We start from the raw sequence: 17,619 nt of genomic DNA, 5'->3' as shown, positions 1-17,619 counted from the left end.
CATGGCCTTTTTTGCCTTTACCTCCCTTCTCACCTCATTTGCTCACATTGTATATAGACTTGTTTATACTGTATTATTGACTGTATGTTTGTTTTACTCCATGTGTAACTCTGTGTCGTTGTATCTGTCGAACTGCTTTGCTTTATCTTGGCCAGGTCGCAATTGTAAATGAGAACTTGTTCTCAACTTGCCTACCTGGTTAAATAAAGGTGAAATAAATAAAATAAATGAAAAACCTTGGCAAGCAGTTGCTTATCTGCAGATATCTCTAGAGCATCCACAGAGCATCTACAGATGGACAATCTGAACTATCCAAATAAAGTGTGAGCAAACACACACACACACACTTTCATAAGCTCTCCCTACCATACGTGTAGACACAGACCACACCCTCAGGTAAGCAATACAGTGTGTCGCCAATTTCATTCTCTCTTACCAGGACAGAAATATTTTCTGGAGAAACAGTTACTGTGAAACAAAGATGAACGATAGTAAAAAGGTTTGGATCACCTTAAATACAGTTTTGTGCAAACTCAGTTCCATCATTCATTGAATCAGATGGCTCATTCATCACAAAACTCACTGATATTGCCAACTACTTTAATAATTTTTTCATTGGCAAGATTAGCAAACTTTGACATGCCAACAACAAATTCTGAACCTACACATCCATGCATACAGTGCCTTGCGAAAATATTCGGCCCCCTTGAACTTTGCGACCTTTTGCCACATTTCAGGCTTCAAACATAAAGATATAAAACTGTATTTTTTTGTGAAGAATCAACAAGTGGGACACAATCATGAAGTGGAACGACATTTATTGGATATTTCAAACTTTTTTAACAAATCAAAAACTGAAAAATTGGGCGTGCAAAATTATTCAGCCCCCTTAAGTTAATACTTTGTAGCGCCACCTTTTGCTGCGATTACAGCTGTAAGTCGCTTGGGGTATGTCTCTATCAGTTTTGCACATCGAGAGACTGAATTTCTTTCCCATTCCTCCTTGCAAAACAGCTCGAGCTCAGTGAGGTTGGATGGAGAGCATTTGTGAACAGCAGTTTTCAGTTCTTTCCACAGATTCTCAATTGGATTCAGGTCTGGACTTTGACTTGGCCATTCTAACACCTGGATATGTTTATTATTGAACCATTCCATTGTAGATTTTGCTTTATGTTTTGGATCATTGTCTTGTTGGAAGACAAATCTCCGTCCCAGTCTCAGGTCTTTTGCAGACTCCATCAGGTTTTCTTCCAGAATGGTCCTGTATTTGGCTCCATCCATCTTCCCATCAATTTTAACCATCTTCCCTGTCCCTGCTGAAGAAAAGCAGGCCCAAACCATGATGCTGCCACCACCATGTTTGACAGTGGGGATGGTGTGTTCAGCTGTGTTGCTTTTACGCCAAACATAACGTTTTGCATTGTTGCCAAAAAGTTCAATTTTGGTTTCATCTGACCAGAGCACCTTCTTCTACATGTTTGGTGTGTCTCCCAGGTGGCTTGTGGCAAACTTTAAACAACACTTTTTATGGATATCTTTAAGAAATGGCTTTCTTCTTGCCACTCTTCCATAAAGGCCAGATTTGTGCAATATACAACTGATTGTTGTCCTATGGACAGAGTCTCCCACCTCAGCTGTAGATCTCTGCAGTTCATCCAGAGTGATCATGGGCCTCTTGGCTGCATCTCTGATCAGTCTTCTCCTTGTATGAGCTGAAAGTTTAGAGGGACGGCCAGGTCTTGGTAGATTTGCAGTGGTCTGATACTCCTTCCATTTCAATATTATCGCTTGCACAGTGCTCCTTGGGATGTTTAAAGCTTGGGAAATCTTTTTGTATCCAAATCCGGCTTTAAACTTCTTCACAACAGTATCTCGGACCTGCCTGGTGTGTTCCTTGTTCTTCATGATGCTCTCTGCGCTTTTAACGGACCTCTGAGACTATCACAGTGCAGGTGCATTTATACGGAGACTTGATTACACACAGGTGGATTGTATTTATCATCATTAGTCATTTAGGTCAACATTGGATCATTCAGAGATCCTCACTGAACTTCTGGAGAGAGTTTGCTGCACTGAAAGTAAAGGGGCTGAATAATTTTGCACGCCCAATTTTTCAGTTTTTGATTTGTTAAAAAAGTTTGAAATATCCAATAAATGTCGTTCCACTTCATGATTGTGTCCCACTTGTTGTTGATTCTTCACAAAAAAATACAGTTTTATATCTTTATGTTTGAAGCCTGAAATGTGGCAAAAGGTCGCAAAGTTCAAGGGGGCCGAATACTTTCGCAAGGCACTGTAACTGACCAAATTATGAACGACAAGCATTGTAATTCTGTAAAGTGAGTGTGGCAGTGGTGAAACAAATATGGTTGTCTATCAGGAAAGTGTGTGTACTCAGACCTGGAAGGAAGCAAAAGTCATTCTGCTCCCCAAGAATAGCAAAGCACCCTGCTCAAACAGCCGACCAATCAGCCTGTTACCAACCCTTAGTAAACTTTTGGACAAAATAGTGTTTGACCAGATACAATGCTATTTCACAGTAAACAAATGAACAGCAGATTTTCAAAACGCTTATAGGGATGGGCATTCAACATGCACGCCACTTACACAAATGACTGATTGGCTAACAAAATAATAATAATGAGTAAATAAAAGGATTGTGGGACCTGTTTTGTTGACATTATCTATAATAATCTGCTGCTGGAAAGGCATATGTGTAATGTAATGTTCCCTCAATTTTTTTCAGGCACTGAGCAAATTTCAGGTCTGCTTAATGTGACCTTTGAACGTTGTGAAAATTCTGTGCAACGTCCAGCGTGCGTTTACTGTGAACCCGGAGGCTGTACCCGCTTTAAGTTACAGTTTTAGAGGTGGCCATGTAGGCTACTGTGGCTATTTGATCATAACGTAAGCCTACCAGAGTGGCATAACATCAAAACAATTGAAAACATTTATCCCATAACAGTTTAACGTGGAAACGGCTGTTCTATCATTCAGCCTAACGTAGCAACCAATGTGCGGTGTTCAATGTAGGCCTACATTCCATGAGACTTCTGAAAAAAAACATGCAGGGCTTGACATGAACCTGTTCATCCACTTGTCCTTCAGACAAGGAGGTGACTGAACATGTTGTTGTGTTGTTTGATGCAAGAAACCACTTTACAAAATAAAACCCAAAATGATTCCCATACCATTATTACAGAGAATCAGACAAATTATGCTACCCCCTGCCTATTGGCTACTTAGCTTGTTCAAGCCTGTCTCAAAATACAACACTGCCCCTTTAAGACATAAAAAAAACGCTCTTTGCCTGACTCGCTTTTCAAAGACGTCTAGAGATGTATATGTTTTGTGCTCTTGTAGGAAGCAATCAGTCCCCTATTGCTGACTATAACTGGGCTAATAACTCACTAAATAGCAAAGGATATGAACAAAATGTGCACATGTGGCTACAGCAGCTCTTACTTTGACTTCAAATTAAGCGCATCTACTCACGACCGCTCATGCTGCAAACACAGTTCAGTTCAATGTAAATGGCACATATCCATATATGGCAATGAGCTATTTGCATATAGGCCTACTGCAGCTCTGATTGTTTATACCGCACAAGGCTGGAGAATCCTACTCTGATGCGTCCTGCCTACAACAAAATCTCTTGCATAGTTTGTTTTGTTTCGGTAAGGTTGATAGTGTTAACAGGGAAAAGTCTAGAACACTGGTCATCAACCTTGTCTGAGTCAAGATCACTGAGTCAAAATGCAAGCCGAGATCTACCGCTCAGATTTTTTTTAACATGACTTTAAAAAACGTAAGGAACTAATGGGGATCCATAATACATACAAATACAGACAGGCCCATACATGTAGACACACACCACACCCTCATGTATGCAAAACAGTGTGTCAACAATTTCATTCTCTCTTATCAGGACAGAAATATTTTCTGGAAAAACAGTCACTCATGATGACATCAGCTATGAGCAAGCCTGCATCCTCTACAACCTGGGTGAGTTGAGCCATTGAGTGGTGTAGTGGAAAACTGACCTTCGATCCGCACTGAGGGCCTAACCAGCCGTCAAACAGCTATTTCCTGATTGCCATGATGTTGTCTTCTCTGTAGGTGCTCTCCACTCCATGTTGGGAGCCATGGATAACAGGGTGTCCGAAGAGGTGAGCAAAAGCAACACGTTAACCTCTCTCTCCATGACATCTCACACGGACATTGTATTGTCCTCCTCTTTCTATCACTTACCTCCTCACTCCCTTCTGTCTCCCTTCCTCCTCTCTCTCCCTCTAGGGGATGAAGGTGTCATGTACACACTTCCAGTGCTCCGCGGGGGCCTTCTCCTACCTGAGGGACCACTTCAGCCACAACTTCAGCGTGGACATGAGTCACCAGATCCTTAACCTCAACATCAACCTCATGCTGGTAACTATCGCACACACACACACACACGTGTGCACATGCATGTGTTCTCACAAGCATGAACACACACACTTCATCGTTATTATTTGTCTCCATTCAGGGTCAGGCTCAGGAGTGTCTCCTGGAGAAGTCCATGCTGGACAACAGGAAGAGTTTCCTTGTAGCCCGCATCAGTGCTCAGGTAAATTTCCCTTCTGTCAACACAAGACGTAGTAGCAGGGCACGATTACACCCTCTAGACCTCAGTTGCCGTAGAGCACTGTTGTTCTCAATAGGCATCAAACGGGGAGGGACTAACTGAACTTATCCAATAAGAAAATGCAAATTATTTTCTGTTGCAAAACGTTTCTCTACGGTGTGCCCTAATGAGTATGACCCAGGTGTGTGACTGTTCTGTTGTTGGCCTGGTCTAGGTGGTGGACTACTATAAGGAGGCATGCAGGGCTCTGGAGAACTCTGACACAGCCTCCATGCTGGGTAAGATCCAGAAGGACTGGAAGAAACTGGTGCAAATGAAGATCTACTACTTTGCCTCCATCGCTCATGTGAGTTTGAGACAGGACACTGAGTTGTGAGGGAGTGTATTGCGAATGTGTTCTCAATTTGGTTAACGGATACTCTGTTATTGAATAACATCTTTTTTTTCAGCTGCATATGGGGAAGCAGGCTGAGGAGCAACAGAAATATGGAGAGCGGGTATGTCACCTTCTTGACTATCCCTACTCCCCCCGTGTATATTCCTCTGCATACCTCCAGTCCTCTACATACTAATGTCTCTCCTTATACACCTGTTTTTCTAAAGCTGGCTTACCTGCAGAGCTCCTTAGACAAACTAAGTGAAGCCATCAAGTTGGCCAAGGTACAGTCAGCTTCCAATTGACTCTTGTGTGTAACCTTTTTCATTTGGCATTCTGAAATGGATTCTTTTGCATCTGTTATCAAGCTTACAATAACAAAGGAACTGTCTTTATGCTCCTTCCCCTCAATCCCCTCTTCTCTCATTCTCTCTTGTTTGAACAGGGTCAGCCGGACAGTGTGCAGGAGGCCTTGAAGTTCACCATGGACGTGATAGGGGGAAAGTAAGCAGCTATATTCCCTACCGTATATTCACGTATGATAGTGGGTAGGTTGGTACAATCTTTACCCTTTGAGATAGGTAGACAGTCACACACACTCTTTCTGATCCGTCTTCTCCTTTTATTTTGATATTCCTTATCCCCTGTCCCTTGTAGGTTCAACTCTGCCAAGAAAGACAATGACTTCATCTACCATGAGACTGTGCCCTCGTTGGAGACTCTTGCTTCCGTCAAAGGTCACATTGAACCCTGACCTCTGACCTAACCTCACACACAACCTCTCCTGCATTTCATATACTATATTTGGATTTTCATTGTCATCATGTCCTCTCTAGGTGCCCCCCTGGTGAAGGCCTTGCCCGTGAACCCAACTGATCCCAGTGTCACAGGACCAGACCTGTTTGCCAAGCTGGTGCCCATGGCTGCCCACGAGGCCTCCTCTCTCTACAGTGAAGAGAAGGCCAAGTTGCTACGGGACATCATGGCCAAGATAGACAGCAGGAATGAGACTCTAGAGTGAGTAGGAGAGTCAGAGGGGCTGTGTGTGTATTTGTGTCGTCTAGGTCCGCCTTTTACGATTTAATATAGTGACTTTGTGTGGTTACTGATGTAGCTCTGGCTTTACAGGCAGTTTATGGACTCTCTGGGTCTGGAGCCAGACTCAGTAGATAACCTGGACATGTACAGTCACATCCCCCCTGTACTGATGGAGAAGTGTGCTGCACTCAGTGTCAGACCAGACACCGTCAAGAGCCTCATTCAGTCCATGCAGGGTGAGTGGTTGGCCTGGGACACACACATACACATGTCTCACACACACACATACATATGTACACAGCCTTTCGATACTATCCCTATGTTTCTCTCCCTCAGTCTTGTCTGGTGTATTCACGGACGTGGAGGCGTCTCTGAGGGAGATCCGGGACGTGCTGGAGGAGGACGAGGCCGGGGTGCGGGCGCTGCAAGAGGCGGCAGGAGGAGGCCCCGCGGCGGAGTTGCACCCCCAGGCACATGCACAGACCCTGGCTGAGATCCGCAGGGACCTGGAGAAGTACATGGAGGCCCATGAGAAGGCCAGCTTCACCAACACCGAGCTGCACAGAGCCATGAACCTGCACATCAGTAACCTGAGGCTGCTGGGGGGACCACTGGATGCCCTGAGAGACGCCCTGCCGAGGCCCCAACTCAACCAGGGTGGGTATAGGAAAGTGGAAAAGAGTAATGGTGTTTATGGTGTCATTTGGAGTGTGTTTCTAAATGTGTGTGTGTGTGTGTGTGTGTGTGTTCCTACAGAGGAGGTGGCGGGGCTGCAGTGCATGAAGAGGATCCTGGGTAAGGTGCAGGAGATGAGGGACCAGAGGAGCACCCTGGAAAAACAGCTGCGTGACCTCATCCAGCAGGACGACATCACTTCCTCCCTTGTCACTACCGAGCGCACTGACATGAAGGTACAGGACATTGTGTGTGGGTTTGATCTTCAGGAAATTCTAGACTAACGCATGCCTCTAAACACACTATATGTAACATTTGCCTCTTCCTCTCTCTCCCCCTCTCTCTCCCTTTCTCTCTCCCTCCCTCTCCCTCTCTCCCCTCTCTCCCTCTCTCCCTCCCTCTCCCCTCTCTCCCTCTCTCCCTCTCTCCCCTCTCTCCCTCTCCCCTCTCTCCCTCTCTCTCTCTCTCCCTCTCTCTCTCTCTCTCTCCCTCCCTCCCTATAGAGGTTGTTTGAGGAGCAATTGAAGAAGTATGAGCAGGTGAAGGTGTACATCGACCAGAACCTGTCTGCCCAGGAGAACATCCTCAAGGCGCTGACGGAAGCCAACGTGCAATACGCCTCGGTCCGCAAGGGCCTCGCCGAGACGGAACACAAGTGAGCAAGGTCTTGGGAAGAGTTTTAGTGGAACACCAGCACTATTTGTCAAAGGACTTTGACGCTGTTCCAGTCCAAGGCCATAGGGACTTTGACGCTGTTCCAGTCCAAGGCCATAGGGACTTTGACGCTGTTCCAGTCCAAGGCCATAGGGACGGGGCCAATGAAGAGAATCAGAACACACAAACAAATCGGAGCAGACAAATGGAAACACTAGAAACATAAGCATTAGCCTCATGTCATTGTTGCTGAAGAAGTTATCTCATCTCTCCCTTTCTCTTCCTCTTCTCCTCCTTCCTTTCTCTCGCTCCAACTCTCAGGTGGAACGGTACGGTGCAGACCCTGGTGGCGTCCTATGAGGCTTACGAGGACCTGATGAAGAAGTCCCAGGAGGGGAAGGAGTTCTACGAGGACCTGGAGACCAAGTCCTCCCGCCTGCTGGAGAGAGCTAAGACTCTGTGTCAGGGCAGGGAGGAGGAGAGGAAGGCCGTGCTGGACAGGGAGACCCAGAAGAATCCCCCTTCTCGGCCTACTGCAGCCAAACCGTCCCTTGGGTCCAAGGGGGGCTCAGACGTGGACTCTGCCTGTTCTAGTCTGGAGGATGCTGAGCTAGCCCAGATCAACGCTGCTATACTGAGCCTGGGAGGAGACCTGCCTGACGAGCTTCGTAGTCTACCCCCCGACCACCCCTCCCTGCACTCTGCCCTTCGCCCGGGACCTGAGGCTTTCCTTCCTGGTGCCAATCTGGGTGGCAATGCTTCGTTACCCTGGCCAGGGGCACCTGGGGCACCGCTCTATACCCCTCAGTTCCCCCCAAACCTTCGCCCGCACCATTTCCCTGGCCCGCTCCCCGCCCAGGGTTTCCCTCGTGGACCCTTCACTCAGCTACCCCCCCAGCAGACCCCTGTTTCTGGCTATGGCCCTCCCCAGCCGCAAGCCCCCCAAACTGGGGGAGTCGGGCCTGCCCGTGCCCCTTTCCGTCCCTCCACTACTACAGTAGATAGTATCCAGACCCCCATCCCCAGTTATAACTCAGCCCCACGCCACCCTGTACCACATACTGTCTCTGCAGGCTACGCTGTTCCCCCACAGATGGGTGTGTACCCACAGTACATGACCCAGCCTGGGGTGCCCATGCAAGTGCCCAGCCAGGTACCACACCAACATCCACAGCAGCAGTACCAACACCCTCCTGGGCAGCTGCCCCCTGGCTACCAGTCTGCCCCCAGGGCTATGCCCGGGCCCCGACCCCAGGCCCAGCAGGGTTACCCACAGTACATGCCCCCCCAGCACCAGCCCCGGCCACCCATGCCCCCCCAGTATCAACAACCATATCCTGGTCAGCCCCAGCCACAACCCCAGCATGGCTACCAGCCCCAGTTACCACAGGGCTATCATCCTCAACACCCTCAGCAGGGCTACCCACCCCAACAGCCCCAACACATGATCCCAAGGGGCCCTCACCCACAGATGCCCCCCACTGTCCAGCCCATGCCCCCTGTCGCCCAACCATACATGCAACCTGCCAACCAACAGATGCCCCTGCACCCTCATCAGCAGATGCTACCTTCCCAACAACAACAAATGCATCCCAACACCCAGCAAATGCACCCTCATCCACAAATGCACCGTGGCCCTCATCAGCAGATGCCCGCTAACAGCCAGCTGATGCCCTCAGTTTCCCAGGCTTACCTGCCCCCCACCAGCCAGCCCATGCCCCCTGGCCTGCACCAGCAGATGCCCCCTGCTTCCCAGCCCCATCATGTCCACCTCCCTCAGGCTTACCTGCCCAGGGGCCCCCTCCCACCTCAGGGGCCTCAGATGCCCCACCCTGGTCAACCCCCCCAACATGTCTATCAGCCCCAGTTACCACAGGGCTACCAGCCTCCTATAATGCCTCATTCAGCCCCCCAACAGTCCCAGGCTCCCCAACCTGTAGCCCCCATGACCCCCACCATGTACGCTACTCCTTCAGGTGTGAACGGCTCTCCCGGAGCCCCACCACAGCCCACCTCTATGGGCCAACCTCGGCCTCCTCCCCAGCACATGATTCCACCAACTGCTGGAGCTCCTCCAGTGGCCCTCCCACCTAATGTCATCCTTCCCTCGTCCTCACCTTCCCCTTCTCCCTCCCCAGGCCCCTCTTCCCTAGGCCTGGCCCCCCAGAGGCCCTCCCCAGCCCCCACCCCTGGCGGTCCACCCTCTCTCCCTTCCTCCTCATCCCCCTCCACCTCCCTCTTCCCGCGCCAGAACTCCATCACAGACGACCTGCTCTCCTCCAGCCCAGAGAGCCAGCCCGGTGGCCCCAAAGCCCCCGCCAACGTCCTCCAACCCACCAAGGCTGACCCTCAGGACGGGGAGCGCCGCAAGAAGAGCTCCCAGGGCATCCGGCTGATCCAGGGCGACCCGTACCAAGCCCCCGAACGCGTAGCCCGCCTCTGCGGCGAACTCGAACGCTTCCGGTTGGCCGTGGAGTCTCTGGAGCGCCCGTCGGTGGACGAAGGTGGCCTGTCGCCGCTGGATGCCCGCTGGAAGGAGCTCCAGGAGGGGCAGGAGAGGGACGCCAGGCAGCTGTCCATCGCCATCGCCCGCTGCTACACCATGAAGAACCGTCACCAGGACGTGATGCCCTACGACTGTAACCGCGTCCTACTGCGCTCGGGCAAGGACGACTACATCAACGGCAGCTTTGTGGAGGAGCTGTCGCCCTACTGCCCGCGCCTCATCGCCACGCAGGCGCCGCTGTCGGGCACGGCCGCCGACTTCTGGCTCATGGTGTGGGAGCAGAAGGTTTCGCTGGTGGTCATGCTGGTCTCAGAGCAGGAGTTAGATAAGGTATGAACACACACTCAGGGGAGAAGGAATGGGCCATTCTAGGGGTCGCTTATAAAGGCTTACTACTGTGGGTGGTAGATGTACCACCTGTTTGTTTGTTTTTACCCAAGAAGGAATACAAGGTAGGTAAGGAATTGGATAATGCAGAACTTTGATGAGATGGTTTATTTACTTCCAGACTAAACGTTTGTGAAAACACATTTATTATTTAATTGGAAGTTATCGGTCCATATTTTGATTGACACAGTGTAATTTATTGAGAGAACCCCAACTCCTAGTCGTTTCTTTACTGTGTTTCCGTAGGGAAAGGTTTTGCGATATTTCCCGACAGAACGCGGCCAGCAGCTTGCTCAGGGACCAATCACAGTCACCCTGACTACGCAGAAGACCACGCCCACCCACGTGGAGCGAATGATTGGCCTGCAATATCGTGACCAGAGCCTCAAACGCACTGTCATACACCTACAGTTCACCTCCTGGCCTGAGCTGTGAGTCCACACAGTAACAACTGAATAACCACTGTATGCATGGAAATTAATATCTGGCTAACGAATACCATTTCACTTCTTCTCTCTCTCTCTCCCCCCTCCCCCTCCCAGGGGTCTTCCTGAGAGCAAGAGCAATCTAATCTGCTTCATCCAGGAGGTTCATGGATACTACCTGCACCAGAGGCCCTTACACACACCTATTGTTGTGCACTGCAGGTAACACACACATGCTATTTTATTAAGATCACCAAACATCATGATGATTAATCAAAACCAAGTGTATGTGAGTATTGCCACGAACCCGGTCTCTCTCCGTGACCTCAGCTCTGGCGTGGGGCGTACCGGCGCCCTCTGTCTGCTGTATGCAGCGGTACAGGAGCTGGAGGCAGGGAACAGCATCCCTGACCTACCTCTACTGGTCAAGAAGATGAGGCAGCAGAGGAAGAACATGTTGCAGGAGAAGGTTAGAGAGACACACCTAACGACCTCATGCTTTACAAGGGGTTAAATGTGCAGTCTCGTAAGAGTGACGTCACATAGGCAAGTTCTCTAGTAAAAGCTCATGTTGTCACTTTCCCAGTGCATTGAGTCAGTGTTGTTTGTTGGTATGATGGCTCTTCAAGTTGTCTCCTCTCTCTGGTGTCTGTCCACAGCTGCACCTGAAGTTCTGTTATGAGGCGGTGCTGAAACACGCTGAGCAGGTCCTCCAGAGACACGGCTACCTCCCTACCGCCCCCTGCAGCAAGACACCCAGCACTGCTGCCACCAAGGTGAGCCCAGTCTCTCACTGAGGCAGTTTTTGATCCTTTTGGCATTCAGGCTTTAGGGTCTCAGGCACCTGAATGGATAGTGAGTAGTGGTGATTGAAGTCGTAAATATGCTCCTATTGAAAATGTAGTTGGAAAAACAATTTTATTTGCACTCGATGTAAGCTAAAATTGAGAGGCCCTATAGATGGATTAGCTGACAACGTCACGAAAACTATGTGCACACTTCAATGGGGCAGAAGTATATGAGTTGTTGTGATTCTGGATGGCCAGATAGCTAGCAACAATGACAAGAAACTGCCATGTGGGGAGTTGTTTCAGCTAGTTTTATCTTGTTTTCACTGATTTCATGTCAAAAAATTCACTAGCTAACCAACAACTGTAATGACGTATTTGAGAGACATTGTGCACATTTATGTTTTCAATAAACATTGGAGACAAAATATAGTTTACATGTTGTCAACATCTAAGCCAACCCTGTCTGTTTTGCCCCATAGTTGCGCACGTTTCGCTGCTGTTGCTTGTCAACCAACCCGCCTATGCGACACTACTACTCACTCTAAATATTGTCTGGTTGTCTTTTCCCTGTAGCCTTACTCTCGCCAGGAGTCGCAACAGGACATCGTTCTGGGAGGTGACATGACCATCAGCTCCATTCAGGCCACCATCGCCAAACTCAGCATCCGGCCTCCCAGTGCCACTGACCCAGCCATGGACCCTGTCCTCGACAGTGGGGCTTCCTCTGGTCTGGAGGACCAACCCTTCAACCCCCCCACCGACCTGCCCTTGGATAGAGAGCTAGAGCCAGCCACCGCCCCCGCCCGGGACCCCTCTCCCAGCAAGACCCAACCCTCCTCCCTCAGTCCCCTACTCTCCTCCCCAGAGAAGGTTCAGTCCCCATCACCCAATGGTGTGGATGCCACCGCCCCTTCCTCTCCCCCCACAGGCAATAACCATGCAGTCCCAGAGGTGACCCCTGATCCAGCCCCTCCCTCTGGCCCGGCCCCAAACTCCCTGGAGCTGCTGGCCTCGCTGACTCCCGAGGCCTTCTCCATGGAGGGTGGTGGGTGCAAGGGCAAGCACCGTGTCACTAAGCAGAGCTTCCTGCAGCCTGCCGAGGGCCAGGGCCTCCACCAGGGGCCCAGCGAGGAGGGGGGAGACGACCCCCTGAGCAGCCTAGACCCCCTCTGGAGCCTCAACAGGAACTGAAACACAGGAGCCACGACGCCCTCTTTCTTTCTCACTTCATAGCCGTGTGTCAAACTGACCTGTAGCCTTTAGTACTAGTTCTTCTTGATTCTCTGATTCTTAGTTAATTAACCAAAATGACTAGAATGATGGAAACTCCAAGAATCACAACTAGAAGTGCTTAGTGGTAGGGGCTAGGGGTTGGTTTGAACCTGGGCCTTTCTGTTGCTTCAGGGGTCATACATTCTGCCTCCCATCACTGGTAGCCTGGCTGTGCTTCTGGGACCAAATCATGGAGCACTCGTCTTTTCTTTCCTTCTCTTTGTCTGTGTTTCTACCTGTACCAGATGGGACTGTTCTTCACTCCATGCTTCAGAGCTGGCCACTCGGCATCACTACAATCCCAGCACGCCCTCCTAGCAGCAGTTTCTATGGTCCCCTCGTACAGCTGGTCGCTCCAGGCACGGGGTTGGCTTGGGCTCTTCATGTGGACTAAGATGATGACGGTAGTGACTGATATGGTTGCACTAAGGTGACGCAGACAGAGGCCAAAGGGTGGGGGAGGAGCCTGCAGATGAAGGTGTTGTTGTGTTAACCGCATGCATACATGAATCGGCACATCTTAAGATTTTTTTCTTGTCTTTCATTAACACTGTAAATATATCTTGAATAAATGTAGACTACCCTCATGTTATTACGTTGTCATGGTTTTGACTACTGTATTTAAAATACACACCTACAGCTTATGGAATGTTTGAATTGATGTATGGTTTATTTCTCAAGTGAGTATCCACTTTTCTACAAAAATCAGACCACATGACAAGGTATCAAAGCCTCTTTATTTGGAAATTAGTACAAAGTTTTGCTCCCGTGTTAAAAATAGTCCAGAACATTTGCTACCGCCACTACAGTCTGTGTACCCTAGCCAACCGAAGGGCGGAGGGGGGCAGAGCAGGCCTATGATTCCACAAAAACAATATTTACACCAGTTTCTCTCTGCCCCTCCCTCTGTCAACTATTTTGTAGGACCAAAAGGAACAGATCAAGGGGACATGGGCTGTGTTCCAATTATCTTAAATGCTTCCCTTCTCATCTCCTTTCATCACTACTGATAGTACAGTGGCAGAACGCTGGGAAACATATGTAAGAAAGGTCCTGTTCCATAAACGTTCTGTTTGGAGCATAGTGCTCGCAACACCAGAGTTGTGCGGTTTAATTCCTGCATAGGCCACATATTGTGACTGAATGTGTGTGAACTGCTGCAATGGGTCTGTTAAATAACTATAACATCATTATTTGCAAGCAAGGAGATAAGGAAAGGCAGCTTAAAAGGACTTGGAACACAACCATATTTTACTGCCCAATACAGGCAGCAGTTTATATCCTTCAACATTCATTCCTTCGAGACCCAAGTCATCATCATCAACCCCCACCCCCCACCACACTGCCAGAAAGAGACCATTTGGTCAGGAAGTAAAAAATGATCTTCAAATTATAAGTGAATCTACACACTAAAGCATTTACCTATTATTTACACAAAATAAATTAGAAATGTTACAATAGAACATGGGAGCACAACTCCAGTCCGTCTGGGTTTTCGTTTGTCTTCAATTCATGTTATTGATAAACCAGGAGACGTCACAACACTTGACTAAAGCTGCCCACCCCTGCATTCACAAGTCTGATGTGTGTGTTTCTGAATGTCTTTCTATACATTGTTTCAAAGTGCCTGATGTGTGTGCGTGTGTGCATTTCAGAGGGTTAAGAGTTAGTGCACAAGTTAGTGTGTTATATTTCTGTATGTAGAAGTTGAGGGGATTTGCTTTTCAATATCAAGCGTCACGGACCTACATTCAGCTATGGGTGTAAGTAACCAAGTAGGCTAATGTCAAGCCCACTACACGCTCTCTGCATTGTGTGTGTCTGCAGGCTAGCGCTACGGTCACTCAGAGCTAAGGGGCTGGAAGAAAGGTTGAGTTAGTAAAGGGGGTCCAAGCTAGAGGGTCCCATCAAACTCCTCATATTCCTAGTCTGAGGCCCTCGCTGACTCCTTTGCTCACTTGAAAAGACTGGCTGGGCCAAGGTGGAGTTATCACCACATTACTGGTACACTACCCATCCTCTCCTGTTATGCCTGATAGGGTTCTCAAACTCACAAGCAGAGAATTACAGAGATAAGAGAAAGTAAAGAGACCGTTTCATTGTATTGGGAAAAAACAGACAGAGAAACTCAGTTGTAAGATGTTTTTCAAGAGGAAGCCATTTAAAAAGTAACGTGATTTCCTCAATGGAACCTTCTGTCAGAGAACAAGACATATACAATGGTAGCATGACAATGTTACTAATGTAAAACAGTGCAATTGAATATATTCACAATCTCAAATGATCTGACATTTCTCCTAGGCCCAGTCAACATGGGAAGAGAGCAGCAAATGTAGAGCTACCACAACTTCAGATGCACATCTCAAATTCAAGCAGAAAGTGTAGAGGTATAGAGCCTCCTACAGCTAAAAGGGCCAGATGGGTCCTCTTGCAGCAACAGTAGCCCTAAAATCAGAGCCTGAGGCTTGGTAAGGCAAGGAACCTCTCCCCCTCAATCTCCAACTACAAGAAAACACTTCAGTTCCAAAATATTCATATTACAAATATTCATCATAACCAATGTTTAAAAAAAATAAAAAAATCTAACCCTACATTTATGACATCTGCACATTATATTATGCACATCTCAAATTGTTACTTTAAAATGTATCACTAATAAATAGATTTAAACATAAAAACAACCCCCTCTCAAGGTGCATTTCATTACAGTAATCGTATCCAGTTATCTTGCACACACACACAATAATGAAGGATTTTTGTCAGCAGTGTTTTCACCATAAAAGGGACTGTTTCTTTCCCAGGACACAAAACACACACATGCTAGTAACTGCTTAGCTTAGCCCAACAGCCCTCAGACCTCATGACATGAGCCTGCCACACTGATTGGCTGGCGTGGTATCAAACACTCCGCCAATGACAGCATCATAGAGTGCAGACAGACTGATTGTTGGATGGTAACCCCTTGGATACAAACCCCCTGAGCTACTAACAAGGTCAAGGGTCATCTTTCTGGTCAGACAGACCTCACCCTGTGGCAGGTTGACCACTTGTAAGTCTGTCTGTCTGTACATCTGTCTCTCCAACCAGACATTAGCTTTATAAAAAACGTTATGTATTGCTATAGAAATGCCCTCCCACCTAATCGGGTGAAGTGCTAACGATCTAAATTAGCCAATCACGTCAACTCTTTCCAAGAAGATTGTCCAACTGCAGCGTAATGTAGGGCCAAAATGAGTTGCGTTTGCAGGTATCCCCATTGTCAGTACTGACCATTTCATCTACTCCTCCAGGCCACTGTGTGGCACCTGTCCTAGTTCTGCTACTGCTCAGTCCAGCTTCTCCAGCACCGAGGGTACGTAGACCAGGCTGAGCTCGGAGCCAAAGTCGCAGACGATGGCGGCGTTGTTCAGCACCACGAGCTGGCGGACCCCCTGGCCGTCGCTGCTCTGGCCCAGGTAGACCGTCTGGAGGAGGTCCCCGAAGTTCAGGTCCCAGAAGGACACACAGCCCTGGCCCCCTGTCACCAGGAGAGACTCAGAGATGACCCCCAGACTAGCACCACAGCCCACCTCCTAGGGGAGAGGAAAATAAAGGAAAATTGGGATTGAAGCAGACGAAGAGGCATAAACTATCGTTGAAAAACAGGAGACTAGTTTTTATACACACACACACACACACACACACACACACACACACACACACACACACACACACACACACACACACACACACACACACACACACACACCTGCTGTATGGAGTAGAGCTTGATGCCCGTGCTGCGGTCCCAGATGCAGATGAGGTCGTCAAGGCCGCTGCTGATCACGCACGATGTGGTGCACACCAGCGAGGTCACGTCGCCGCGGTGACCGTACACGTGGCTCACCCGGCTGCCCGTCAGCACATCCCACAGACAGATTGCTCCGTCCTGCCCCCCACTGGCCAGAACCATGGTCTGCAACACGACAATGACAATGACTGATACTTCACATATTCATTAAGTACAAACAGAAAAAAGTGGCTCTGGGGAGGGACTACCTGGAGTGGTTCATAAGAAATCCGTTGCAAAATGTTTTGCTACGATGTGCCCTCCTAGTAAGGGGGGCTTAGTGTAAAGATTAGTGTAAAAAATATCAGAATTGGGCTGCCTGTACCTTAGTGACTCATGCACACCCAGCAAGACTGGTACACAAGGTTCGGAAAAGGTGGCATTTTAGGAGCAAGGTGAGCCCATTGCTACATTGCATAACTATGCTTCTGGGGGAAATTATTCAAGGGAGCAGGTTTTGGGTTGGAATGCAGTTAGACAAGAGTTTAGCCATTGGAACACAGCTTTGGGTTACAAGGCTGTACCATCGGATGGGGGGGGGGATACAGACCGTACCATTGACTAACCTGGTCTATGTAGATGGCAGTGATTCCCCCAGAGTGGCCCTGGAGCGTGAAGAGACAGCATGAGTCCTCCAGACGATATACCTGACACACACAGAAGGGTTTCAGTGTGTGTGAGTGAGTGTACATTTTATTCTGTTTTAGGTTGGTGAATGATATACACAAGAGTCCACATGTGTGTGTGTGTGTGTGTGTTTCTGTGTGCGTTTGTGTCCTCACTCACCCTGACCGTGTGATCCTGGCTGCCAGTGACCACTCTGCCGGCAGCGGCTCGCAGCACCGTGATGGGTTTCTGGTGGGCACACTGCACCGAGCGCGTCAGCTGGCATGAGATCACATCCTCACTGCTGTAGCAGGGCGAGGGCGGCATGTTACTACGCCCGGGAGGACCTGACACACACACACACACACGTCTACAGTTAAAACGCTCCAAAAGTAACCATAGCCGGAGACACCTTACTTGATAATTAGTTAACTAC

General features: G+C 48.8%; 2 protein-coding genes across 6 annotated transcripts in view; one reads left to right on the top strand and one right to left on the bottom strand.

Moving 5' to 3' along the window:
* Positions 1-13,340, top strand: part of LOC110487053 (tyrosine-protein phosphatase non-receptor type 23) — a 29,111-nt gene extending 15,771 nt beyond the window's left edge. For both annotated transcript variants that reach the window (XM_036945753.2, XM_090196566.1), the window contains exons 4-23: positions 3,929-4,005; positions 4,120-4,169; positions 4,297-4,428; positions 4,526-4,606; positions 4,839-4,970; positions 5,074-5,121; positions 5,228-5,284; positions 5,446-5,504; positions 5,658-5,737; positions 5,837-6,017; positions 6,129-6,274; positions 6,375-6,695; positions 6,795-6,949; positions 7,217-7,368; positions 7,689-10,203; positions 10,507-10,691; positions 10,803-10,907; positions 11,016-11,154; positions 11,345-11,461; positions 12,050-13,340. In XM_036945753.2, the coding sequence (XP_036801648.1) occupies positions 3,929-4,005; positions 4,120-4,169; positions 4,297-4,428; positions 4,526-4,606; positions 4,839-4,970; positions 5,074-5,121; positions 5,228-5,284; positions 5,446-5,504; positions 5,658-5,737; positions 5,837-6,017; positions 6,129-6,274; positions 6,375-6,695; positions 6,795-6,949; positions 7,217-7,368; positions 7,689-10,203; positions 10,507-10,691; positions 10,803-10,907; positions 11,016-11,154; positions 11,345-11,461; positions 12,050-12,667 (5,350 nt within the window). In that variant the 3' untranslated portion in view covers positions 12,668-13,340. The remainder of the gene's footprint in view (positions 1-3,928; positions 4,006-4,119; positions 4,170-4,296; positions 4,429-4,525; positions 4,607-4,838; positions 4,971-5,073; positions 5,122-5,227; positions 5,285-5,445; positions 5,505-5,657; positions 5,738-5,836; positions 6,018-6,128; positions 6,275-6,374; positions 6,696-6,794; positions 6,950-7,216; positions 7,369-7,688; positions 10,204-10,506; positions 10,692-10,802; positions 10,908-11,015; positions 11,155-11,344; positions 11,462-12,049) is intronic.
* A 126-nt stretch (positions 13,341-13,466) lies between these two features.
* LOC110534747 (sterol regulatory element-binding protein cleavage-activating protein) overlaps positions 13,467-17,619 on the bottom strand; it is a 39,444-nt gene continuing 35,291 nt past the window's right edge. For all 4 annotated transcript variants that reach the window (XM_036945756.2, XM_090196572.1, XM_036945754.2 and 1 more), the window contains exons 18-21: positions 17,364-17,530; positions 17,144-17,224; positions 16,497-16,703; positions 13,467-16,320 (exon numbers count right to left, since the gene is read on the bottom strand). In XM_036945756.2, coding sequence (XP_036801651.2) covers positions 16,075-16,320; positions 16,497-16,703; positions 17,144-17,224; positions 17,364-17,530 — 701 coding nt within the window. In that variant the 3' untranslated portion in view covers positions 13,467-16,074. The remainder of the gene's footprint in view (positions 16,321-16,496; positions 16,704-17,143; positions 17,225-17,363; positions 17,531-17,619) is intronic.

Source organism: Oncorhynchus mykiss, chromosome 2, assembly GCF_057628025.1.
Source record: "Oncorhynchus mykiss isolate SJ-2025 chromosome 2, ASM5762802v1, whole genome shotgun sequence".
Taxonomy (NCBI): domain Eukaryota; kingdom Metazoa; phylum Chordata; class Actinopteri; order Salmoniformes; family Salmonidae; genus Oncorhynchus; species Oncorhynchus mykiss.
Note: the sequence above shows the minus strand (reverse complement) of the source record. Positions and strands in the feature narration are given on the sequence as shown.